This window comes from Scomber scombrus, chromosome 18, assembly GCF_963691925.1.
Source record: "Scomber scombrus chromosome 18, fScoSco1.1, whole genome shotgun sequence".
Classification (NCBI taxonomy): domain Eukaryota; kingdom Metazoa; phylum Chordata; class Actinopteri; order Scombriformes; family Scombridae; genus Scomber; species Scomber scombrus.
The window spans coordinates 13341009-13364671 of NC_084987.1; the positions used below are offsets into that span (position 1 = coordinate 13341009).

The 23663-nt window shown below is 38.4% G+C and overlaps 2 protein-coding genes across 2 annotated transcripts; both read left to right on the forward strand.

The window, feature by feature from the left end:
* The first annotated feature begins 517 nt into the window (after positions 1–517).
* Positions 518–11235, forward strand: LOC133999768 (ethanolamine-phosphate cytidylyltransferase-like). The gene is made up of 13 exons (XM_062439071.1): positions 518–739; positions 7684–7772; positions 8664–8825; positions 8911–8977; positions 9063–9147; positions 9224–9265; positions 9877–10009; positions 10192–10274; positions 10385–10462; positions 10559–10624; positions 10710–10775; positions 10860–10948; positions 11121–11235. The coding sequence occupies exons 1-13, from the start codon at positions 609–611 to the stop codon at positions 11233–11235; spliced, it is 1206 nt and encodes a 401-aa protein (XP_062295055.1). The 5' UTR covers positions 518–608.
* A 2203-nt stretch (positions 11236–13438) lies between these two features.
* On the forward strand, positions 13439–22728 carry LOC133999751 (guanine nucleotide-binding protein G(o) subunit alpha-like). Its single transcript, XM_062439047.1, has 10 exons — positions 13439–13477; positions 14334–14469; positions 14551–14642; positions 14759–14851; positions 15253–15413; positions 17930–18058; positions 20650–20779; positions 20928–20999; positions 21751–21838; positions 22538–22728. The coding sequence occupies exons 1-10, from the start codon at positions 13439–13441 to the stop codon at positions 22726–22728; spliced, it is 1131 nt and encodes a 376-aa protein (XP_062295031.1).
* Positions 22729–23663: the final 935 nt, after the last annotated feature.

Genomic DNA, 23663 nt, shown 5'->3' on the forward strand with positions numbered 1-23663 from the left:
TCTATTATTTATTATTATACTAAATATTTTATTATTATCACTATGATTTACTTAAAGGAGTATCATTTTCAGTAAATCAAGGTTAATGTTCAGGCCGATCACAAACTGGCAGGTCATCAAAGACAGCTTTGGCGAATAGCCTGCTATTTCAGTGGGAATCCAGATATTGTCACATGACAGTGGGAAAACGTCGCTATTATGTAACAATATGTCGGCAGTGTGCACCGGCACAGCATCGTACGATTCAACCAATGTCAAGCTTGGCATTCGAGACACAGTACTTCACCGTGGCGGTTTAAAAAATAAAATCCACGTCTACAGAGATGCAATGGGTGTGCTTTTATTAATAGGGCTCTCTTCCTTCACGGTTTATCTGCTTGCTTCGGCCGACTTGACGCAGCGGGCGTCGTGCGTCGCTGCGTCGCCGGTAAAGGAGGCGTTGGTGCATCACTTCACTGCTGCTGCTGCTGCTGCTGCTGCTGACATAGAAACACAGCTGTTCTGCACTTGAAAAGGAGGCACATATCTGACAAAAGCACGCTCATCATCTCATTTGGAAGGAAGTCGCGCTGTGGCGATAGTTGCACTAGTAGAGCACCAGCTTCAAAATGATCAAAAATGGACATCACCACCACCAAGTGAACACACCAGCGGGGAAAGACGCAGGGACGACCCCCGGCACTGCAGCTTGCAGTCCCGAGAAGAGGAGGCGAAGAATCCGGGTGTGGTGCGATGGATGGTGAGTAACTTACCGGATGATTGATTTTTGTGATGTAGATGCTGCAACATTAGCGTTTGCATCGAGCACGTTTGAATGAATGTGTCAGCCAGAGTCACCTGTCAGCGGGACAGGCCTGCTGCAGGTAACGTGGCTTTCACAGGACTGCTACTCAATACTCCAGAGATATAGATACAACTTTTAATTTAATATTATGTAATGTATACTGTGAGCTTGAACCTAACCACTGCAATCCAGGATGCACATTTCAATTACACTGCATTATTTCATATTGCTAGGGCAGCCTCAGTTTTCCCTCAATGGACACATTATTACATAATAGCTTCATGACATTTATATTGATCTCTGTTGCTGTACTTCACCATCATTTCCTGTCATGTTATGGGAGCCTCCTAGCCATGACCAATCCTAAGTGTCTAAAGTAAACCTAATGACACAATATTATAAGCACTTTGGACTAAAGTGTCGATTAAATGAATGTATCATAATGTATACTGTATATGGGGCTTTACTAAAGATGGAGGCACCAAATAATTGTCCAGTATCAGCAGAGATGCTTTCAGCCTCTTTAATGCCATGCTATTTTCACAAAATTAAATCAGATGACCATTTTGTTAAGCAAAGCATAATATTACATTAAGTGCCCCGAGTTCTGCCCAAAATGATTGGATGCTGCAACCAACATTATAGTGATTCATTCATCTTCTAAACGTTGTAGTTGTATTTCTTTACTTCCTTTATTGATTGAAAGTTTTGTTTTATAGCATCTTGCTTGAAGTGTTATTTATATACTTGTATAAGAAATCATAACTTTGTCAAAGCAGCTTTAAAGAAAGAGAAAAAGACACTGAAGACTGTGCCTTGAGGCACAACCTAGAAGGTCATCCTGGCAGAAAGAAGTTAAGTAGATGATAATGATGATGTTTAAATGCAAAGTGATTTCCATGAGGCAGAAAAAAATCGTTTAAAATAGTGGTACTTGTGTGTCACCACATTCATTGTCTGTGTTTTCCAGTCCAAAAATACTTGAATTCTACAGTTGCTAAAATAAGATGAATATGATCGAACATCATTAAAAAAATAAAAAAATAAAATGATATATAGATAGATAGATAGATACACACATATATTTAATGGCATTTCTAAAAATAAAAAAGCAATATAATTACAAATACAATAAGCAACCACCTACTCTGTCTCTTTTTTATCTGCTGACACAACTTCCTCCACATTTGCCAATTATAGATATAAATACAAAAAATGACAGCTTTCATCCATCAGTGGTGTTCTCCCTTGTGTATCCTCTTGCAATAATCCCAATAAGAAAAACTGAAATTTTACCACAACCCAGCTCTGTCAAATCGTACATGTCACATCTATACCTCCAGAAAATGTTCAGCCACCGCAAAGTTGGCTGAAAATGTTTATTCATCACAGACAGAAACATGCAAGTGTGAATAATAATACTAATGATTGTCGAATATCATTTATGTTCTTTGATGTCAGGGTCCTGGTTTTGTGAATGCTGACCCAATTCCAGTTAGACATTAGAATAAGACAGAGCCATCGTTAATGTTGTTAGTATCACCTGTGCTTTTCCCACTGTGACAAGTCTAAATAGCCTATTAAAATTATTTACACAACACTACACGTTATGCACCATAGAACTCTCTGAACGTCCTCAATTTGGCTTGAGATTGGGATTCCTTTCATGTTTCCACAATGATACCTCTATTAACAAGGTGTCTTCTTTCAGTGTAATGTAATGGAATAAACAACAGTTATAATAAAGTTGTGCAATGGTGCTCTTATACTGTCAGGCGTGGTTTTTATTGCAGTGCAGGTGACTGATTCATATCCACGTGTAGCTTCACCCAAATTACTGCAAACATACACAGTTTTCACAGTTAGACATACTGGTATCTTGCCACGCAGACATCTTTGACATCTCCAGCACTAAGACTTTACTGTCACTCCAATACAAAACATGCAAATGGCAGAAACAATGGCAGAAACAATGTCCCGGTAACTCAGAATAATCCATAGAGCTCACTGTGAACAGTTTTTTTATTGGGAAGTATTTTCTGCTGAAGTTAGAAAATACTAAAAACGGCTGACAAGGAGGTCTTTGGCTTTTCAAGAGTAAATTGGACATTGCAGAAAACAAAATTCTCTTTGCCCTCATTTTATAGCAGTGGTGGCAGAATTTTCAGCACTAGATATCAAAATATGTTTTGTTATTTGGGTGAACTGACCCTTTAAGATGCCACTTTTGGGAGAAGCACCAAACTTTGCAGTGCAGAGTCTGGCTCCGCGGGGCAGCTGCAAAATAAATGTTTTGATTTTCTGCGTATGAAGGCCGGGATTATGGTGGCTTTCTCTTGTAAAATTCCTGCCATTTAGGTGTGGCTGCCTATCTGTGGTTTGATGGAATGTTGCAGAATATTTGGGATGCCAGAATATTAACCGGTGGGTTGAACATGCAAAGAGAGCCAATGTCAACAGAACTCATGCCATTAACCCCTCTAACCCCACCGGCCCACACCTGCTGTGGCCGCTGTAGCTCGAAGCAGCCGAGCCTGTCACTGAGCACATTGTTCTCCCGAAACCCTACTGGACATTGCCACGCTCTCACTGACATCCAGCGTTGTCAGCAGCGTGATAGGAAAATTCCAAGGAATAGAGCACAGTCACTTCATCTGTTGGGACATCTTTGACTCTGCTCTGTCTTCCCTGCACAAAGGGGATTTCTGTTCTTATTTGTTGTCCTGAAAAGAGGTGATAGGGGTTAAAGATCGGTTGTCAGAGAAGCATCATCAAGGAGGAGTGTAAAGTCCACTTCCACTGTGTATCTGCTGATGTTGTGTGTACATACACAAGACTATAAAGCTGTAGTGAAGTCCATTCTAGGCTTATCTGAGACTAATTGGTATCCTGAGAATTAACCATAAAGTATTCAGTAACAATAATGTTTTAAATTGGTTTCCAGGTATTTTAATTTAAATAACTCCTGTTTTATTCCATTACTGTGTATACATATGTCTGTCAGGTGTTGTTCTTGAGAAGCTTAGGTGCTGATTGGGTGTCTGCTGGCAGGCTGCACTAATTAATATTTCATCATCCCACATTGATACTGTCATGAGCCATCCCTGCTAAAAAATAAAACAGGAATATAGTCACATGTTGAGCACCTAGCTAGTATTCCTGTCTACCCAAGGGCAAATATCCCAAAGCAGCCTCCTGGTCTTATGTAACTCTGTCTGGGTCTCTGAGTTTTTCTTCTCTATTCATTCACCTACAAATGCCCCCCCCAAACCTTCTTCTTCGCATGCTTCTGGCCCTGCACTGTCGCCTCAGAGCCTGCACACGTGGTGGATCCCATTTCAACAGTGCAAGACACAGACAGACTATTGCTTTCTGATTAGTTTCCTCAAAAACACATTTTTTTGTGGTTCATACTTGTGCATTTTGATGAAGTGATAGAATCACATACAATTCCTGTAATCTTGTTGCATTTTATTTAAAAAAAGTTCTTTCAATACACTCAAGTGCAGTCCAGACTGTTTTCAGTCAGACTGTGTATAGTGACACTGCAGCAAGGCACAGATGCTGTCTCTCATTAACATAGCCTGAGCTGAAAACAACATGGGATTCTGTTACTGTTGTGGTGCTTACATGGGTCAGACAGTGCTCATCTGTTTTCTTATTGATTTTTCAGGATGCTATTCATAGTGTTGTTCCACACCTTACTCATAGATAAGGTGTGGAATAGCACTATTAGTGCTGATATGTGATATAGCATACTGAAGAGGACTGAGATGTGAATTTTAATGTTTTTTTATTCTACTGTTGCATCAATTGCCCAAATTGCATTTTTTCTCAATTGCTTAGACACATTTTCTGAAAGTATACCTTATGTTCTCAGAACTCTGCACATAAAAATTAAAACACACACACACACACACACACACACACGAAAGGCAAAAAACTAACAATGAAACTCTGCATTGAACATAATGCTGTCCTCTAAAAATGGTATTTTGTGTTCAAATGACACATACACACCACATCATAGTTGTGTTTTACATCAATGTAAAACACAACTATGAACACTGAACACGTTCAGTGTTACACTAACTACGTATGCACAGTAATCTGTTGTAAAATATTTTTGTATGTTTTTACACTCACATATGAAACACCAATACAATGTAATAATGAAAAATGTTTTGAGTTTTTGCTAAAATAATGTACACATCCCAACAACGCAAAGTTGTATGTGTAAATTGTTTTACATACAGAACAAATAATAGAAAAATAAACTGCATACAGTAAAAAAAGACTGCATCCTTTCTTCTGTTTCAGTCTGATGACAGCATCTCATCACAATCACAGGCAGTGTTTTCTTAGCATGGCAAATCCAGCTCTACAGTATATCTGCACAGGTATCTTCCATAGCTTGCAGTGAAAGTACTCAAGTATAGGGATTGCGGTCATAGACCTTCCACCTCCAGACAGAAAGATACTCCTCGATCAGTTTTTATAAATGGAGAATATGGTGGGAGATAAACTACTGAAAAGCACGGGTGGTCTATGGACCAGTTACGGCCCATAGCAGCCTGCTGGAAACTTGCGCTGTCCCAGACGACAACATACCTGAGCTGCTCTGGACCATCTGGTCTGGTGGAATGAGAATATTGTGTAGTGGTCCAGGAATGTGATGAGACGTGCAATGTTGTAGAGGCCAAAGGTGGCATGGTGATGGATGACACCATGGTAGTTAATGACTGCACACATAGTGATGTTCCCTCCATGCTGGCCGGGGACTTTGACAATGACACGCTGGCTGATGACATTCCTTCTCCTTCCTCGCCTTTTCACAAGGTTGAAACCAACTACATCCATGAAGATCAATTCATGCTCCACTGCAGCTGCATCTAGCTCAAGAACTCTCTTAAACAGGCAACATGACAATATCCAAAATACACCTAGAGCAGTTAATATTGTGAAGTACAAAACACTGGTTATAGCGCTAATATTTAACTCTTTCTCTGTCCCTTTCAAAAAGCACCCTGTAGACTTGTTTCAACCTCATCTGGTTTTGGCGCATGACACAGTCCACTGTTGATGAACTCACTCTTTCAATATTTGGGAAGTTGTCATTGTTATATATGATTTGACTTTGTATTTGACCATGACTATATTGATGATTTCAGTCTCTTGTGATAGTTTTCTTGCAGTTCTGCCAAGGATACAAATAAAGGAAAATACAGTTCCCAGTCTCATACATACATGAAACATACTTTCTGTTCTCAGTACTATGATCCACTTCCAATACTGCACAACAGTAATCATTAAGTAGAGTATTGATGTGCAATATTATAATACTGTAATGAGATTATATTTCTTACCTATTGTCATTTTATAAAATCTGAACGATGAATGCTACTGTGAACTTTCTCAAGTTTGGTTGTACTCTCTACCCAGCCTCCCTCATTGTTAGACCGTGGTCCACCAAAATGACCCAAATCTCATCAGAGATTATGACTGTCCTTGGTCTTGCTCATCCTTGCCCTCGTCCTTCCCATCGTCCTCCACCTCCTTCTTTTCCTCATCCTCATCCTCCTAATCTCACAGTCTTGCTATATTGGCCTTCATTGCTTTAAAATAGAAGAGCTCACCTGTTACCCTTTTATTGCTAAAGCTCAGACTGCTTATTGAACAATGGTTCAACATGTGTTTGCTCATGAGAAGAGTCAGAGTGGACAGTAGAAATTTTAAGTTTTGCATTCTGAATGGCAGTGTGTTTCATGTGAACACAGAGATGATTTTATTCATGAAGACTCTACTGTGTGTGGAGTTTTGAACAAAGTGTGGCTCAGAACTTCAACTAAAAGGAAAGCAGGAAATGAATGTGTATTTTAACAGAATTGGTTAAGAGGGTTGGTACATGAATTATAGGTTGTGGTTACTGTGTCCAGTGTTAATGTGTAAACAATTGACAAAAAACCCCAACTGTAATTACTTACAAAAGACTGCTGATGGTCCTATTAGCTAGTTTCACTAAGTGAATGAAACAATGTCTTTACCTGCTACTAAAGCCTACCAGTCTAAGCCTATTCAGCTCCTTTTTGAGCATATTAGACATAACTATCACGTTCAAAGTAGAGCAGAAAGAAAAATGATCAGGTTAATGTCAGCTGAAGTAATAGTGATGGAAAGCTAATGCCCATCTGTTCTCTATTACTATCCTAGATTACCATGTTAAAATCTCAGGCTCCAATCTGTGCTAATCTAATTATCTACAGATGGTATGATAGCCTGGGAAGAGGGAGGATGGAAGGGAAAAGACCCTGTCCAGTTGACTTCTTTTATGTTGAGATTTTGATCAGATATTTAGCAGATCATTCATGTGGATTACATCGGAGGGTTTGCGGATAATGTAAGGATCACAGTGAATATTAAAGGCTAAAGTTTTGCACATATCAGTCCATGAACTAAAAATATATCGATATACATTCCATGTAGTTATTGCTTGAGTGTTTTAACCATTTTTGGGGAACACTCAGACATCTAAGTGATACAAGTGTTTTTAACAGGCCAGTGTGAGGTTTATTGCAAGTCCATCAAAATTAAAACATTAAAACAAAACTTCAGCACACCTTGCTGTATTTACCAAATGCTTCCACCTTTCTTGCCTTCATCAGGAATAAATCATAGTGTACTGAACACAATTTGTGCTCTAATTTTAGTACAATAAATGTATATATTAGCCACTGCTAAACAGAAACCTCTCCTTTAATTCACGAAATGACCAAATTCACATGATCCTTCTTTACAATATTGTGTTCTTGAAAGTTGTCCCTTCCTGCCGCTACTGTACCACACTGATAATTCAACTTTTGTGAATATTCATAATTCGTTTTTTTCTCTTCTTCTCTTAGCTATGACATGGTCCATTATGGCCACTCTAACCAGCTGCGACAGGCCAAGGCCATGGGAGATTACCTCATCGTTGGAGTACATACAGACAGTAAGACGTAGAACTAATGACTGTCACAGTGCAAACACTGTGTCTTCTTATTGCATCTTAATGAAAAGAAGCTGACTGTTCAGGCCGCTCCATGGTACAGCTAGTCTTTCGCTTTCTTAATGGGTAATGGGTTAGTTTAATGAGTAACGGGTTATAAGTAGTATAGTAATTCTTTCATCCCCACTTCTGACATTTCTTCCTCCTTTTCCCTCCCTGATTCCGCCTGTACCTGCTAGGTGTGGGGAAGCTTGGGGCTAGCAGCCATCTGTTATTGTGATAGTAGTGCAGCAACTCAGCGATTATGCCACACCCTCCTTTGACACATTGGGGCATTCTGACATAATGATAATACAGAGTGACTTCACAGTCAGGGTCAACACAGATATCAGCAAGCTTTCCCTCTGCTGAAATGATAATCAATCAATCTCAATCTTTATTTGTACAGTGCCAAATCACAACAAAGTCATCTCAAGGCACTTTACACATAGAGCAGGTTCTAAACCGTACTCTTCAGGTTTTAATTTTAAAGAGACCCAACATTCTCACATGAGCAAGCACTTGGCGACAGTGGCAGAAAAAACTCCCTTTTAACAGGAAGAAACCTCAGGCAGAACCAGGCTCAAAGTGGGCGGCCATCTGCCTCGACCGGTTGGGGTAGAGAGGAGAGAGAGGAAGAATAGGAGAGAGAAGCACATTGAAAATCAACATTGAAGCTAGTAGGTCCGGGACTGGAATCTGTCATCCGGAATCCTACAGGCCCAGATTACCTGTGAGACGAGAAAGATAATAAAATATCTCAATGACAAAAACATTTTTTGCAAATGGAGAATTCTGTCTCTTCTGTTAATGTCAGTCTGCGATATTGTTTGAATGTATTCATTTGTTTTCAAGGTGAAATCGCAAAGCACAAGGGTCCGCCAGTCTTCACTCAGGAAGAGAGGTACAAGATGGTGCGTGCCATAAAGTGGGTGGATGAAGTCGTAGAAGGAGCCCCTTACGTCACCACCCTCGAGACCCTCGACAAGTACAACTGTGACTTCTGCGTGCATGGAGGTATCCGTCACCACAACATATAGTATCTGTTATAAGTGGATATGAAGAAGCTGAAGTGATTTTAAAATGTATGCTATCGTTTCAGATGACATCACACTTACGGTGGATGGGAAGGACACATATGAGGAAGTGAAGAAGTCAGGACGGTATAGGTGAGCTTTCCGCAGATGATGATAGCAGTTAGGGTGGACAGTGTGTTTTTCTTAGGTTGTTACATTGTGTAGCATGTTTTTACAGGGAGTGTAAGAGAACCCAAGGAGTTTCAACCACAGACCTGGTTGGCAGAATGCTGCTGATGACCAAAGCACACCACAGCAACATTGTGAGTACAGCCATATTCTCTCTATATGCTTTCAGATCAAAGTACTAGTAGTAATTTGCTCTCGTCTTCTCTTCAGGATAGTTCAGACTACCAGCAGCACACAGACAACTTTGGAAAGGTAGGTACCAAACATATTTTGAATATCATCATCTAGTTAATATCAAATCCTTTAAGAACCAAAACTCTTATGTGACATCAGTTTAAAACCAAATTAGCTGTTTCCTCTGCTTTCACTTTTTTGTCATTCAAGTAGCCAAAGTTGTTTGTGGGCCAGATGTCAACCATTACTAAACAAAGGCCTTTACTGTGTTCCCATTTTATAATCAAGTTGCGGGCTGTGCCAGAAAACGCTGAATACCACTTCTGTTCCGGTATGGGAAAAGTAATTTAGAGTCAACATGCTGTGGTTCTAAATAGTGTGAAAGCTTTAGAGGGTCTCTTCACATTTTGGCGCCTAAGACTGGAAGAATAACCCAGTGAATTTGGCGAGGCTTGAATAAATGTGCTGGAGATTTGTGGGCCAGCTTTGAGTTAGCCTTCAACCAAAGGTTGACATTACTCCTTAAACCACTTGGTGGTGCTCATGCAGAACAAGTATTAATCCTAGGCTTATCTGACAGGCATACTGTAGTGATTATACTAGCTATACTGATGTACATCTTGCTTATTGCTTCAATGCCACTTGTACTCACTCTGCCTGTTTCTGGATTATGGGGGTCACATGATCAGAAGGGCCATAGTCCCTGGACAGGGGTGTCTCAGTTCCTGCAGACTTCACAAAAGATCATCCAGTTTGCTTCAGGCCAGGAGCCTCAACCTGGAGATTCTATCATCTATGTGGCAGGAGCCTTTGACCTCTTCCGTATCTTTTAACGTCCTCACTAGAAAATAAGTTTGATTTTTGAAAACAGATTTTGCTTTTTAACCCTGTGCAATTTAATAAACTGAGAAATACTGTGATAGTGTCACTATCAGAATGGTATAAATAATTAATGATTTTGTTAATTGCTGCCATGAAATGACCCTTGACTAGTCTCCTGGCAGACATTGGCCATGTGGACTTTCTGGAAGCAGTGCATAAGCTTGCAGAAAAGCCATACATTATAGTGGGGTTGCACTTTGATCAGGTGAGTCTCATTCTGCTCTTTATCTTTCATCTCTCTGTGACAGTTACTGCCTCCCCAAGTAAAGCACTGGCATTTTCTCCTCACTTGTACATTTTTTTCATATTTTTCAGGAGGTGAATCGTTATAAAGGGAAAAACTACCCCATCATGAATGTCCATGAGAGAACACTCAGTGTCCTGGCTTGTCGAGTGTGTTCTTCTTCTGACTCTTTCTCCATCAATACAAAGCATTGCATGTATATCCTCTATATGTATAAGTAATTTGTGTGTTTTTTTTTATTACAGTATGTGTCGGAAGTGGTGATCGGTGCACCCTTTGCTGTCACAAAAGATTTGCTGGATCATTTCAAGGTATATATGGACAATACAATCACCTCTCGCCTTTAGCTAATAAAAACTAACAAATCAACTTACACATGGCTTTTTTTAAACCTAGGTGGATCTTGTATGCCATGGAAAGACAGAAATATACCCTGACAAGGATGGATCTGACCCTTATGCTGTGAGACTCTAAACATTGTGACGTACGACATTTACATGAAATAACCTTCACTGGTAATCGATAAATTGTTTTCTTTGTGTTCAGGAGCCGAGGAGGAAAGGAATCCTGCGTACTGTTGACAGTGGGAACAGCCTCACTACAGATGCTATTGTGCAGAGGATAATCAAAAACAGGTTAAAAAAAAACCTGTCAGCTCTAAGAATAATCTACAAAGACTTTGGGGCAGAAATGACCAAATTCATATTATATCCACTGTGCTTCACAGTATTTAAAAAAAAATGGACATGTTGACTCACTGCTGGAATGAGTAATGTTGTAGTAATGTCTTTCCTTTGTTTGATCCAGGCTACTATTTGAAGCAAGGAACCAGAAGAAAGAGGCCAAAGAGATTGCTGTGATCCAGGCCATGAAACGACAAGAGGAGGAAAAGACTAAAGAAAGAGCACAGGCTGTGTTGTAGGAAGGCCCCAAAATAAGCACCACCGATAAAGTGTCAACATTACACTTGGCAAATTCAATTAATCTAATCTCATGTACAGTAAAATCAGCCCTTTTATAATTGTTATGACACCCTCCACACATGATCTTGGCTAATTACAGCAGTCCCTACAGCAGCCTGTTTTTAACCAGGAAGACATAATCTGCTGTGGGATCATCAGGTATGCAGTATGTGTGGGGGGGATCACCCTGTGTATTAATATGTCCTGCATATGCAACTACTTGTTTATGTCAAATCACACATACAGACAGCTTACTATTTGTCCGGTCTATAACAGGCAGAACAATAGAGGATGTCTGGAGCATAGAAGATATCACACTGTTTGTGTATTTTATGTCCTCAGATATTTTGAATTCTTTAAGTACATTTATTTTTTTGCCTTCAGAATATAATTTTGAAGTATTTTATCATGGGATTTGGGCCCTTAAAGGGCAATTGTGGGGACCTGACTTGCTGGCTGAGGCATTGATCTATAACAAGAAAGTGACTTGATTAGTCATGTCTGTGGAGCTGTTGCTGTTTTCTGCCTAACATACAGTAGGTTCAGCCCTACAATCTGTCAATGTAATACTTTATGTACTGTATGTATGTATTATGAAGTGATTGCAGGTTCTCTGGAGGAAACCACTAGAGAAATGGGGGAGAACATTTCCCTCCTGCTTCTCTCCGTCTAACTTGGGTTGTTCGGAAGTGAGAAGGTGTTGAAAATGTGATGAACCATGAACCACCATGAGACCTCATACCAGATCCTGCTCCAGACTGCACTGACTGTTCTAAACTGTTCTGTTTTAATGGTAGAGCAGGTTTTTAAATAAAAAATGCACACTGTCAAGACCTGCACGCCTGGCCTTTTTGAGTGCATAAACCAGCACTCCTTAGATTTATCCTAAAGTAGAGAACACTACAGAGTTTTAATAGACTGCTTTTAACATTTTGTTTTCATAGAATAACTAGAGATCTATGACATATGCTCAGTGTTGTTGACTTGATCATGAACTAGACCTCTTACTGTCACTTTTGAGCACTGAACAATTTAACCTCTGTCTCAATATCAAATGGGATTAAATAATAATATATTTTTTGTAGATGTATATTTTACTCACCTCCTCTCCATTAACTACTGTATAGATGGTTTCATATTGTTTAAAAAGCATATTAATATGTCTGTATGTCGAGTTGGAATGTATTACGTGTAGGCTATAATCTATGTACTTGTTATTGGCAATTTCCAGTTGACAAATACTGTAGAAACTGATTGGACTACAGTATATTATTGCTGACAATAATAACAATTTAATCGGAAAAGACTGCTTGTGATCTTCTTTTCACTAACACAGAAAATGTCAGAATTGTCATGTCTTATTTATTTCAAGTAACTGAGGTTAATGGGCATGATGTGCATTATTCACATGATGAAAGGGTAAAGTCATATTTTGGACACAGAAAATGACCTTTGATCAAGAAAGATGATCTTAATTTTTCAACATATTAATGAGTCACACCTAGAGATCGTGAAATGTCAGGCTATTAAGATTAGATTATTTTAGGGGTGAAAAGATAACCAGCAAAGTTCTTCAAGCTTTTATGTTGTGGGGAAAGCCAATATATTTTGTGGCCTTATATGATTTGGGAAATCCTGTTTAATGGTAAATGACAGTAAATATTTAAGTATGAGTGAAACCAATGCTCATATTGGCCAGTATAATTGACTGAACAAATCATTAGTAATTCATGGAGACAGACCCATCTGAAGCCACATGCTGACACTAAAAAATACATTTGGAGTCATTCATACATTTCTTAACGATTTTCTGTAACCCATGCAAAGCATAAACAGATTAGCACAGCAGTTCCCACGTTCAAATTTCCACCATAAAAACCTCTATTTGTAGTTAAAAAAAAATAAAAATCTGGATATTCATAGACGTCACCACACATACTAGGTGAACATGAAGTTCTGTTTTGAAGGGAAAGCCTTTTCGAGTGCCTCTAAAAACTAGCTTCAAAGTAGCTCACAGTTTTAAAGACAATTAAGGTCGTGCGCACGTGCTCCTAATTGGTATAATTGGCTCTTCCGTGTCTTGCCAAAACTCTTCCTCGGACTTCTTTGCGGTTTGGACTGTGAGTCAAACGATACAGCGGCGTGCAGAGCAAAAGCAAAGTGATGTTTTGTTGTCTAACTATACTGCCAGCCTCACTGCAGGTATATGTTCACTCAACAGTTGAATTATTGTTTTAATCTCCTCAAAACACGATGAAATCTTGGCAGGGTTGTCTCGTTTGGTTTCAACATTGTGAGAGGTGACTGTTCATTCATGTTCATGTTCATTTTTTTGGCTGCAGTTTTGCTACAAAATATGAAACATTATCGTCATGTAGTGTTATTTGATTCAAAGAATACTAAAATGATAGTGAAAAGAAAACAATAACAAATTAATCGGTATGGTTTCTCAGATTTAAGGCGTCTTCGTGATTGAAATTGGTGTTGCGACTATTGCAATTTTAAAACATGATGGAAAAATAAGCCATATTATCGGTAGAATCTAAAAAATGTCCATTAGACTAAAATACACGTTTTTTTGAGTGTCAAACATGTTTTCTTAAAGTTTGGGGAAGTGTTTTTGTTTTTAATGTCCATCTGCAAATGCTTTCCCTGTCTATTTATTTATATATTTTTTGTATTTTAAACCATACATAGTCATTTGTTTATTGGGACTATGTACAATGTTAAACATAAATACAACCATTTGATGTAGTGTACCAGAGTTGGCCTATATCTAATTTTCATTTGTAATCCCTTCAGTAGGTCGATATTAAAACCTATAACAAACAGTACAAAGCAAGAAACATACGAAACACACAATAGCACATCACATAAAAGATAGAGTCAGTGGTTACAGAGCTGAGAAGCTTTTAGCAGACTCTTTAATTTGGTATATAAGTATAGTAAACTTTTCCATTGGTTATAGAAAAGTATTATCCTTAGTCATTTTACAGTTTGTTTTATAGGCCCAAAGTTGCATCCAGGTTGCGTGTGAAAACTGTGAATTCTGCCTTAGGTCTGCATGGGAATATGCCTCCACGGGGATATTACAGAGGAAGGCAAAAATGCAAAACTGCAGAATTCTAAAATAGACAAAGACCTTTGTGAACATGCCAGGGCTGAAATGAATGTGGTGAAGATCCTCATGCTCGGTAAGTTCAAGGCATTGGTTTATCTTAACAAAATGCTTTATTATTGTTTTATTTTAAGTATTTCTCCGGTTTGTGCGGCAGGAGCTGCAGAGAGTGGAAAGAGCACCCTGATAAGACAGATAAAGATAATCCACAGTCACGGCTTCTCCAAACAAGAGCTCATCAGTTTCAAGGTACAATACTGGGCAGATGTGAAGTACATTGAACATTAGCTATAATGTTTTCCTCTTACAATATTTAATTTGTCTGAGCCATAAGTAATTTGGCTTGCAAATCTCTTTCTTCACAGCCCGCAGTATTAGACAACCTCCTAACCTCTATGAAGTTTGTTCTTCGAGGAATGGGGATGCTGAGGATAAACCTTGCTAACAAGAACAACAAGGTGCAGAGAGGTCATATCATATTTCTGTGGAAATATAGTTTTAGATCAAGTTTGCTATCATATAAGCGGCTCAGTTTTATCTTTGTTCACTTATTTTCTATTGCAGCCCCTCTTTATCACACTAGATGTCAGTCTTTATCTTACATACTCAGCAATTCAGCAATCATTCAGTAGAGATGATAAATATAAACTGGTGATCATCACTATTTGTGATGTTGAAAGGGACAACATGTTTGTTAATTACTACCTCCAGGTAGCACAATCTTCAATGCATACTTTTATTTAAAATAAGTGAATTTTATCTTTAGTATAGTCCTAAATCACAAATGTTTCTCTTTCATTTACTTACAGGCTCTTGTAAATGATCTGACATCGTGCTAACTTTATTTTATGCTGATTAGATGCATGCCCGCTCTGTCCTGTCCTGCAGCCAGTGTTTGGGGGATGACCAGGAGCTGCTTCCATTCTTGGCTCACGCTCTCTGTGCACTCTGGGCGGACCAAGGGGTGCGAGCAGCTGCAGCCAGAGGTTACGACTTTGAGCTGAACGACTCTGCACTATAGTAAGTAGAATGACCTTAAGTGATCTATGTTGCACAACGGCACCCAATTATGTCTGACGATGGAAATGTCAAGGGAAATTGCTCACTAAGGAGTATGTCATCACATCTTGTCAATACAGAGCAACAGTAAAGCAAGTGCTGAGGATAACTCCTCTTCAGGAAATGATCCCCTGTGACATTTGTGGGACAGGAGGCTTAATTGGGAGCAAATTAAAAAGCACTGTTTGCAGATATCCTGTAAAATGGGAATGAGGGTGGAGCCAATGAAAAGGACATGATTAAAGAGTCAGTTTTCTTTGATGAGTAAAAAAAAATCAAACCGCATCATATGGACTGTATGTTGGGGGATGCGTTATGTGGAGAGCTGAACTTTAAATTAATCTTATCCACAATAAAATTAACTGCAAATGATGTCCATATGTTATGAAACAGAAGTTATTGAAATATATAGGGAATGTTTGGTTTTTATCCCACATCCTTGTGTGGGACATATCATACAATATTTATGTTAGCAGAACTGTATTTCCTCAATTGCTGTCCTTCAGCCAATGTTGCCCTTTAAATCTTTCGTAAACAGTCCGTCTGTACAGTGTCATGAGATCCTAATTCATTACTCTGCAGGGATCGTTTGCTGAGAGTGAGTTGCATCATCAGCTGAAGTGTGTATTACAAACTGAAGTGTGGAATACATTTTAGTAAATGGCAATATTGTTTTGCACCCGTAGTTATGCTGTTTGAAGCAACTACTGTGGACATTGTATTTTGTTGCCTAGTGAATATGTTGTATCTCTGTGGACAGCTTGCAAAATTAATCTCAATGTTAGATCATGTTGAGACATCAAAACATACTGTCCGCAATTAATTTGAATTAAGATCCCCCAGAACTAGTGAAGCAAGACTACTTTTTGTTTCCTCTCAAATTAAAAATATGTATGCAGGGAAAAACCATTGCAGTGGATGACATTTGGGTTGCTTAGTATTGTTTATATAGCAGCACACAACCAAAATGATGTAGAGGTTTTGTTGTTCTGGAATACAAAGCTGTGCAATATCTTCAGGCAACGGTCCCTGGCCCTTTTTTTTTTAATGACAGGCAGTCTGGGAAATGTAGAAAATAAGAAGTAGAGGAAATTGAGGGGAAAATAACAATTACTGAAGACATTATATTCACAATTAAGGAAGCAACCGTGTGCTCTGTTTACATTTAACTGCCTTATGTTGTAAAAATTGTAACTGTCAGACCTCTCTTAATGCTGGCATCTACTGCTAATTGAATTGATTGTATGACTCTCTTGCATAGCTCATATTACAATGCCTTTGGTACTTAGTCGCTTCCTGAATTTCTTTTACTGGTACTTTTTTCTGGTACTGTACTTGGAATACACAGATGACGTACTGCAGAAGCCCTTATCACAAAAGCAACAAGGAGGACATCTGCCAAGTTCAAATGTACTCCAGCCGGTCTGACCGAGAAAGATGAAGATGTGACAGTTTAATTATTGGAACTCAATAAGGTTGGGAGCTGGAGGATGACATGAAACTCAACAAGCTCTCTTTTGCTGTTCTTATCCGTTTGGACCCCACATTGATTTATCCTTCCAGAAATATTGGATTAGACTGTGTCGTGACACACTTGACTTGCCAACATGACCTGAAGGTATTCCAATGTGTAAAACGACTTCTCGGACATTAGCTGTGGCATGAACTGAACTGTTAATACTGCTGAATAGAAATTTTCCGATTCAGGAAGTAACTATTGATGCAACCTGTCTTTGCTTTAATTCACTGCTGTAGGTACATCTGGAAAGGCTTTGTAATGTGATAGATCCATCTTTTGTTTCAAAGTGAATATAACAGTGTTTTAAAATAATTTTACATATTTATGGAATAGCTGAATTGTTCACTTACCCATTTACAAACAATATAAAACCATTGTTTAAAAGATTGTTTACTTGTACAGCAACATGGCTCACATGTCAGACCTTTTCTCCACTGTGCTTTTGTCATCTGGTGTGCCTCTAGTAGCAACTTTCACTACAAGTTCTGAGTGAGCCAGGTCCTGTAATGTGCTGCTGACAGTCCACAAAAAATGTGGTCATTGTGATGGGATTCATATCAGTGAGGGTAGATTAAATGAATCACAACCCAGTATAATAAAATAGCAGCACAAACTGCAGCCTCCAAAAGGACCTTCAGGTTTAGTCAACACATCTCTAAATCACCTTCAACAAGCTGATTTTACAGTTGTAACCATTTATGAAAGTGAAGATTCATTGCTTTGTTGTTGAATTTGAATGCATTATTAATTATGAAATGGCAGCTGAGTGTGTATGTTAATTCCCCGAATGAAACAAGAACTGCCATTGCCATTAAAAAGATAAAATTACATTAAAGTTGGTGAGAAATATAATTGATTTCTATAACCCAAATAAAATCTGACTAAAACAGCAAGATGTTTGTCTGTTCAAGAGCTGAAATAATGCTTAGCAATGTTTCTTGTCTCTTTCCCCCTCCAGTTTCTTTGAGAATATGAGTCGAGTCATCGCTCCCAACTACATTCCCACTGAGACAGATGTTCTGAGAGTGAGATTGAGGACCTGTGGCATCATTGAGACACAGTTTCAAGTTAATGACACAATCTTTCGGTAAGACACTTAAGACTTACTCATACTCATCAGTGATTGAAACATCATGCTGCACACATAACTCTAACCTGCACAACAATGCAAACATTATGGAAAAATGAGCATCATATGTTAGGTTTATTGTTAGGGGGGCAATTGCATTCCTGAATATACGTGCCTATTAAAACAATATTTCACCACCTTTTACTTTCAAGAGACAATTGAACTATAAGCTTCTACCTTCACACAAACAAACTATTGATGTGTCTGTTATGGCACAGTGAAGCTTAAGTCATATGTTTTTGAAACAATTCTAATTTAGAAACCTTGATTATAAACTTTATATAAAAGCTGAAAGCATAATTGAATGTGACGAGGAGGATATAGATATAACTGCATACACACTACTACACGAACAAATACAAACACACACACACACACACACACACACACACACGTCTTAGCCGCCTTGTACCTGGGATGTATTGCCAACAGGAATGTATATTTTTATTTTATTTTTTGAGTGGAACTATTGAGCAATGTTTTGATGAGTTATAAATTGCTGCTATCACATGTTCTACTAGCATGTGCATAAGTGCGCCATGAATCTGGTGGTGATGTTTAGATGGGTTGGTGATTAGCTTAATGTGTGAGAATACAATGGCTTTAGGGTTGTTAAAAACTGTAATCTATGAGCTTTATGTGTATGACTGTTGATTTACAGATTCTTTAGAGGTATAGTACTTTATTAATCCCAAAGAGAAATTATGGTTTTACAGCAGCCACTGAACATACATCACACAATACATAAAAGGCAAAAGTATATGCAATAACTAAATAGACTAACTCATATACTGAAGTAAATAAAATACAAAAGTATGGAGACAACTCAGCTATCAGAATGTAAGTCTGATTAAAATGTTTGCTGTGATTGATTTGAATATAATAATATCAGTATATTATAGTTATTATCATCGTCAGTGGGTTAAACGAGCAAATCAAGATGTATGGTCTTTGAAAGATTCATCTGTCATCAGTCTTCTTGATTGATGGACTTGTTAAATACACTTTAGAATGTTGGTGCCTGAAAGCAGCTCAATGAGGCTCTGCAGATCCTGCCTCACCTTCATCTCATGAAGTGTTCCTGACAAATGCTGAATTCTTCTGAGCTGAGGGAGGCGGCTGTATGGGCAGCATGACTCAGACATGAAATATTGATGGCTTCACTCTGCCTGGTTATTCCAGGAATAATAACAAATGCAAAGGATGCATAGTAATGATATGAAATCCCAGCCCACACATCCTCCTTTTCCCCTTTGAACATTCGTTCATTCGTGTTAATGATGCTCCCTGCGACCTGTCCCTCTCAACTGACAGCATAGTGTGCGGGTCGTCACGAGGAACAAGATCAATACAGACTACAACTTCATAAATATTGCACAACTTGTAGCTTCTTAAAGGTTAGAATTGCAACAATATGCTGCAGCTTGCAAAATGTTAGGTTTTACAGCTTGGCATCACTTTTAAAAATATTTTTGTTAGCACCTCTGTAGCTCTGACGTGTTTGCCCTAGTGTGTTCGTGACAAATTATCATCTTACACTATAACATTTCAATGCCAATTCTAACATCCAAGGTGCAGATAAAGGCAACACAAAAAAAACTGTGCAGGAATATTCGATTTATTGTACTGAGCCAAAGTATAAAGTTGTAGTCAGTTTTCTTCACTTTTCCCCTGAAAAGTTTCTGTTGAAAACTACAATCAGTCTGAGGTGGTGCAAGGCTGAGCAAGATTTCCATGCACGTCCCACAGACAACGACAAATCGACAATGAGTCAACTAAAGTCGTGTAACACTTAAGACCATGTAAATAATAACTCATAGCTGTCATGATGTTTGCTGCATTGCGTAACATTATCTTTCTGCCTATGTGTAAAGTTTCTATGGTTGTTGTTCAGACCGTCTGGCCTTTGGTGGTCATAAGTGTTGATCTTTTGCTCTGAGCCACAGAAACTACTGCTGTCAAATGCTACAGTTAAGGCTTATTGTCCCCCAGCTTGTTACAGCTGACTTCTTGACCCAGAGGATAAATGCTTCATTACCTCTGACATGAGTACTGCAATCATGCACCTGGGGGCTTTTTGGCCCAAATGGGAACTCATTACCTGTGTCACAGAGACCCTTGACTTCACAAAGTGCCCAATCATATTTTGAAATAGACTGCCCCAATATTTGTCATCTCTCGAAACCGGTTTAAATGTGCCAGTGTAATGCTATTTCCTATTATTGGTGACATTGCCATATTTTGCATGAACAAGTCAGTAACGGACATCAATAAAGCTATTGGTGGAATATATTTTGAATTGTTCACTCCTAAAGAATATTTGTACTCAAACCACTTACATTATTTCTTTCTATTTTTTTTAACTTAATTGTAACAAATCTCCAGAGAAAGAACACTTATCTTGTTATACTGTAGATTGATTAGTGATTTAAGCGAATTGCATGCCCTGTTAATCCTATTTTTCTCTTCTTACTGTCTATGTGCACAGTTTATTAGCACCTCGTTGGTTGAGTGAAGCACAAATCTGTTGTTGTTCTGCCTTTCGATAGGTTGTATGATGTCGGGGGCCAGCGGAGTGAGAGGAGGAAGTGGCTCAGTTGTTTCGACTGTATTCAGGCTGTGTGGTTTGTCGTGGACCTCAGCAGCTACGATATGTCACTAATGGAAGACCCCTCAGTGGTATGTGGTCATAAAGACTGATTGTAATCACACACAGTCAATCAAATGTGATGCCATTTTTCCTGACATGGCAGAATAGACACTGTTTTGCTGAATTTGGTGCAAATTTCATACATATTCTCTTTTGTATCATATTTTGCTTCAATAGAATCGGCTGCAGGAAAGTCTTCAACTTTTTACATCGATCTGCACCAACACAGTTTTCAAAAGGACCTCACCGGTAAGCTTTGCATCAAATGGATCTTTTAATGACCAGTGCAAATGTGCTTAACATTGTAGAATACAAAGAGTATAAATTTATAGTATTGTTTTTTTATGGCATCTGTCTGCCGTGTCTATTTAAAGCTCATCTTAATACATGTGTGTGTGGTGGGGGACTAAAGTGCCTTTTTGGTAATCATTCATGCCAGGCCTATTGGGCAAAGCCTTGCTATGATTGTGTCTGACATACATAATTGGCATACAAATTACATCTAATTAATATGTGGAGCCAGGGATTTCTGTTTCCGTGCGTCCGCTGGAAGCACTGATCAACCCCTAGTGTGATGAGTTTTCTTTTGATTTCTTTCACAATGAAATTTGTTGGATTATTTATATGAGCATGAATGACTCATTTGTTCACAAGCGTTCACATCTGTACTTGATTAAGTCATGTATGCTGTGCCGTGTGACAGGAGAGATGTTTAATGTCTTTATTACTAGCTCTGGACAGGATCACTGCCATTATAGATTTTATACAGGTGTAGTGAGAAGACCCCATATTCCAGGGTGAAATTGTTTGGCTTCTGATAGATGAAGCACTTACTCTAGTACAGAGTTTTGTGTGTTTTTCTAAAGTGTTGAGGACTGGATGCATTTTGAGTGATTCGATAAACTACCACTGAAAAGTATCAACTAGAGGGTCATTTGAATAATGTCCCTGTTGTATCTATTTTAGTTTTTTTTATTCTCATGCCATCCTTCTCCTACAGATTCTGTTCATGAACAAAACTGACCTCTTCCGGGAAAAGATCCTTCACTCTGGAAGACATTTGAGATTTTATCTTTCTACTTATGAAGGTATGCTTGTACATTCAATTTTACTTGAAGGTGTTCATTTGAGTAAAGCAAAAGTATGCGTGTGTTTTTTCTTTTGTTTTTCTTTTGAGAGATGGACTTCCAAATACACAATAAAGCAAGGATCATACATTTCTAACTATTTAGTTAATCTATAATTAAAAATGCATAAAATATCAATCTGACAGTTTTGAGACTCTCCCTTGACCCTATATACAGACCATAGTTAAGTGCCCAATGTTACATCCTGACCCCAAAACTGAGAAAATATGACATAAAATTTATACTGCTGACGTAGGAGAGTTGACACTTAACTTGAACTTGGATTTCGTCAATTCTGCACAGAATTGTTTGTCTTTTTTGTTTTTGCATCCTCTCAGTCCACAGGGTAATCAGAATTCCTCCTCTGCAGAGCTTGTCACAATATTCACATACAGTCTATCTATGTGTATATCATTCACTCTGCCTGAATCATTGTCATACATATTTAAGCTCATTCTTAGCACCTGAGAAGCATCTCAAAATGTCAATACATCATGTTCATATGTGTGTGATTGGGAAATCATATTAGCCGATTCAATCTGGAAGCCAGTGCTTGGTTTTATTCATATTTAATGAATTGTAGTTTGAACTGTTGTTGAACAGGCACCCTGCCAATGTCCCTGAATGTGTCTTTTTCTGTCTACTTTCATTGATATACAGGTGCAGATGGTGATGTGGATGCTGCGGCTCACTTCATCACCACCATGTTTTCAGCATGTAACAGCAGGCTGGACTACCCTGTGTTCCACCACTTCACTACTGCCACAGACACCACCAATATACAGGTGGTCTTCCAGATGGTCATTGATCAGATTATCAAGGAGAACCTAGCATCTGTCCAGCTGCTGTAAAGGTTCTCTGATAAGTCTGAGCACGAACATTTTAATTTTATCACTGATTTCCTCATTTTAAAGTAACTTATTTAAGTGGCTAATAAGGTAAAGATAATGTTATTGGTGCTGCACTTTTCTCATTTTATTTTAAAACATTTTAAATAAAATATGTATGGATTTGCATGCCTGGTGTTTTTAATATGGTGAATTGATTTCTGTAGCTTTCCTTCCTGTTTAAAGAACAGCTGCTTATGCAGGATATGTTTTTTTCCCGCATTTACACAGCATGCAATTATAACTTTGGACCATTGTAACTTGGGTAAATACAACAATTTTTACTCAGTGTTTCCCCTGGTTAAGTTGTTTTGTCATGTTTTAATGTCTCTAAACCACCAATAACTGCATTTATTACAAAGTTTGTCATAAAAAAAAACTTGCACAAATTCACATTTGCTTGTGTGAAAAGGTTGTTCCTCCCCCTTTTCACCAGGCCCCAGTTCCCAATATTACTAGTGCTTTTGTGTTCAATCACTTTTTTCAGTCTGTTTCTATTAATTTATGTTACACAAATAGTAGACAGGTATTTTGTTTCACACTGTTGTTTTATTCAAGGGCCTCAGGGATTCTTTTTTTTAAGAGTTATGGTAGAGCAGATCGTCTGCTTAATTAGTGATGATGACAACAGGTGTGCATCATTAGCTGCACTAAGCAGTGAGTCATTAGACTTTCAAGTTGATGTTGAAAGGAATAAAATGCTCCGTAGTAAATTACATTTTATATAATTTGGTGCACTCACGGCTGAGTGTGACTGTCATGATTGTCAGCAGTAACAGGGAAATCCTACATCAGTGTTCTGTATGCTTTGAAAGCTTTTTATCAGTCTAGTTCATCCTGTGGATGCTACATTCCAGTTAGGTGAGGCTGAGAAGGTAAAAGGACAGTCACTGGTTAAT

Excerpts from the sequence above, each read along its gene's own strand:
- LOC133999768 (XM_062439071.1), top strand. The coding sequence starts at position 609 with ATGATCAAAAATGGACATCACCACCACCAAGTGAACACACCAGCGGGG. Across the intron at positions 9,266-9,876 it reads ACACAGACAACTTTGGAAAG|AAGGGCCATAGTCCCTGGAC; the intron begins GTAGGTACCAAA and ends TCACATGATCAG. Across the intron at positions 10,463-10,558 it reads TCAGTGTCCTGGCTTGTCGA|TATGTGTCGGAAGTGGTGAT; the intron begins GTGTGTTCTTCT and ends TTTTTATTACAG.
- LOC133999751 (XM_062439047.1), top strand. The coding sequence starts at position 13,439 with ATGTTTTGTTGTCTAACTATACTGCCAGCCTCACTGCAG. Across the intron at positions 14,470-14,550 it reads GGTGAAGATCCTCATGCTCG|GAGCTGCAGAGAGTGGAAAG; the intron begins GTAAGTTCAAGG and ends TTTGTGCGGCAG. Across the intron at positions 15,414-17,929 it reads CTGAACGACTCTGCACTATA|TTTCTTTGAGAATATGAGTC; the intron begins GTAAGTAGAATG and ends TTCCCCCTCCAG.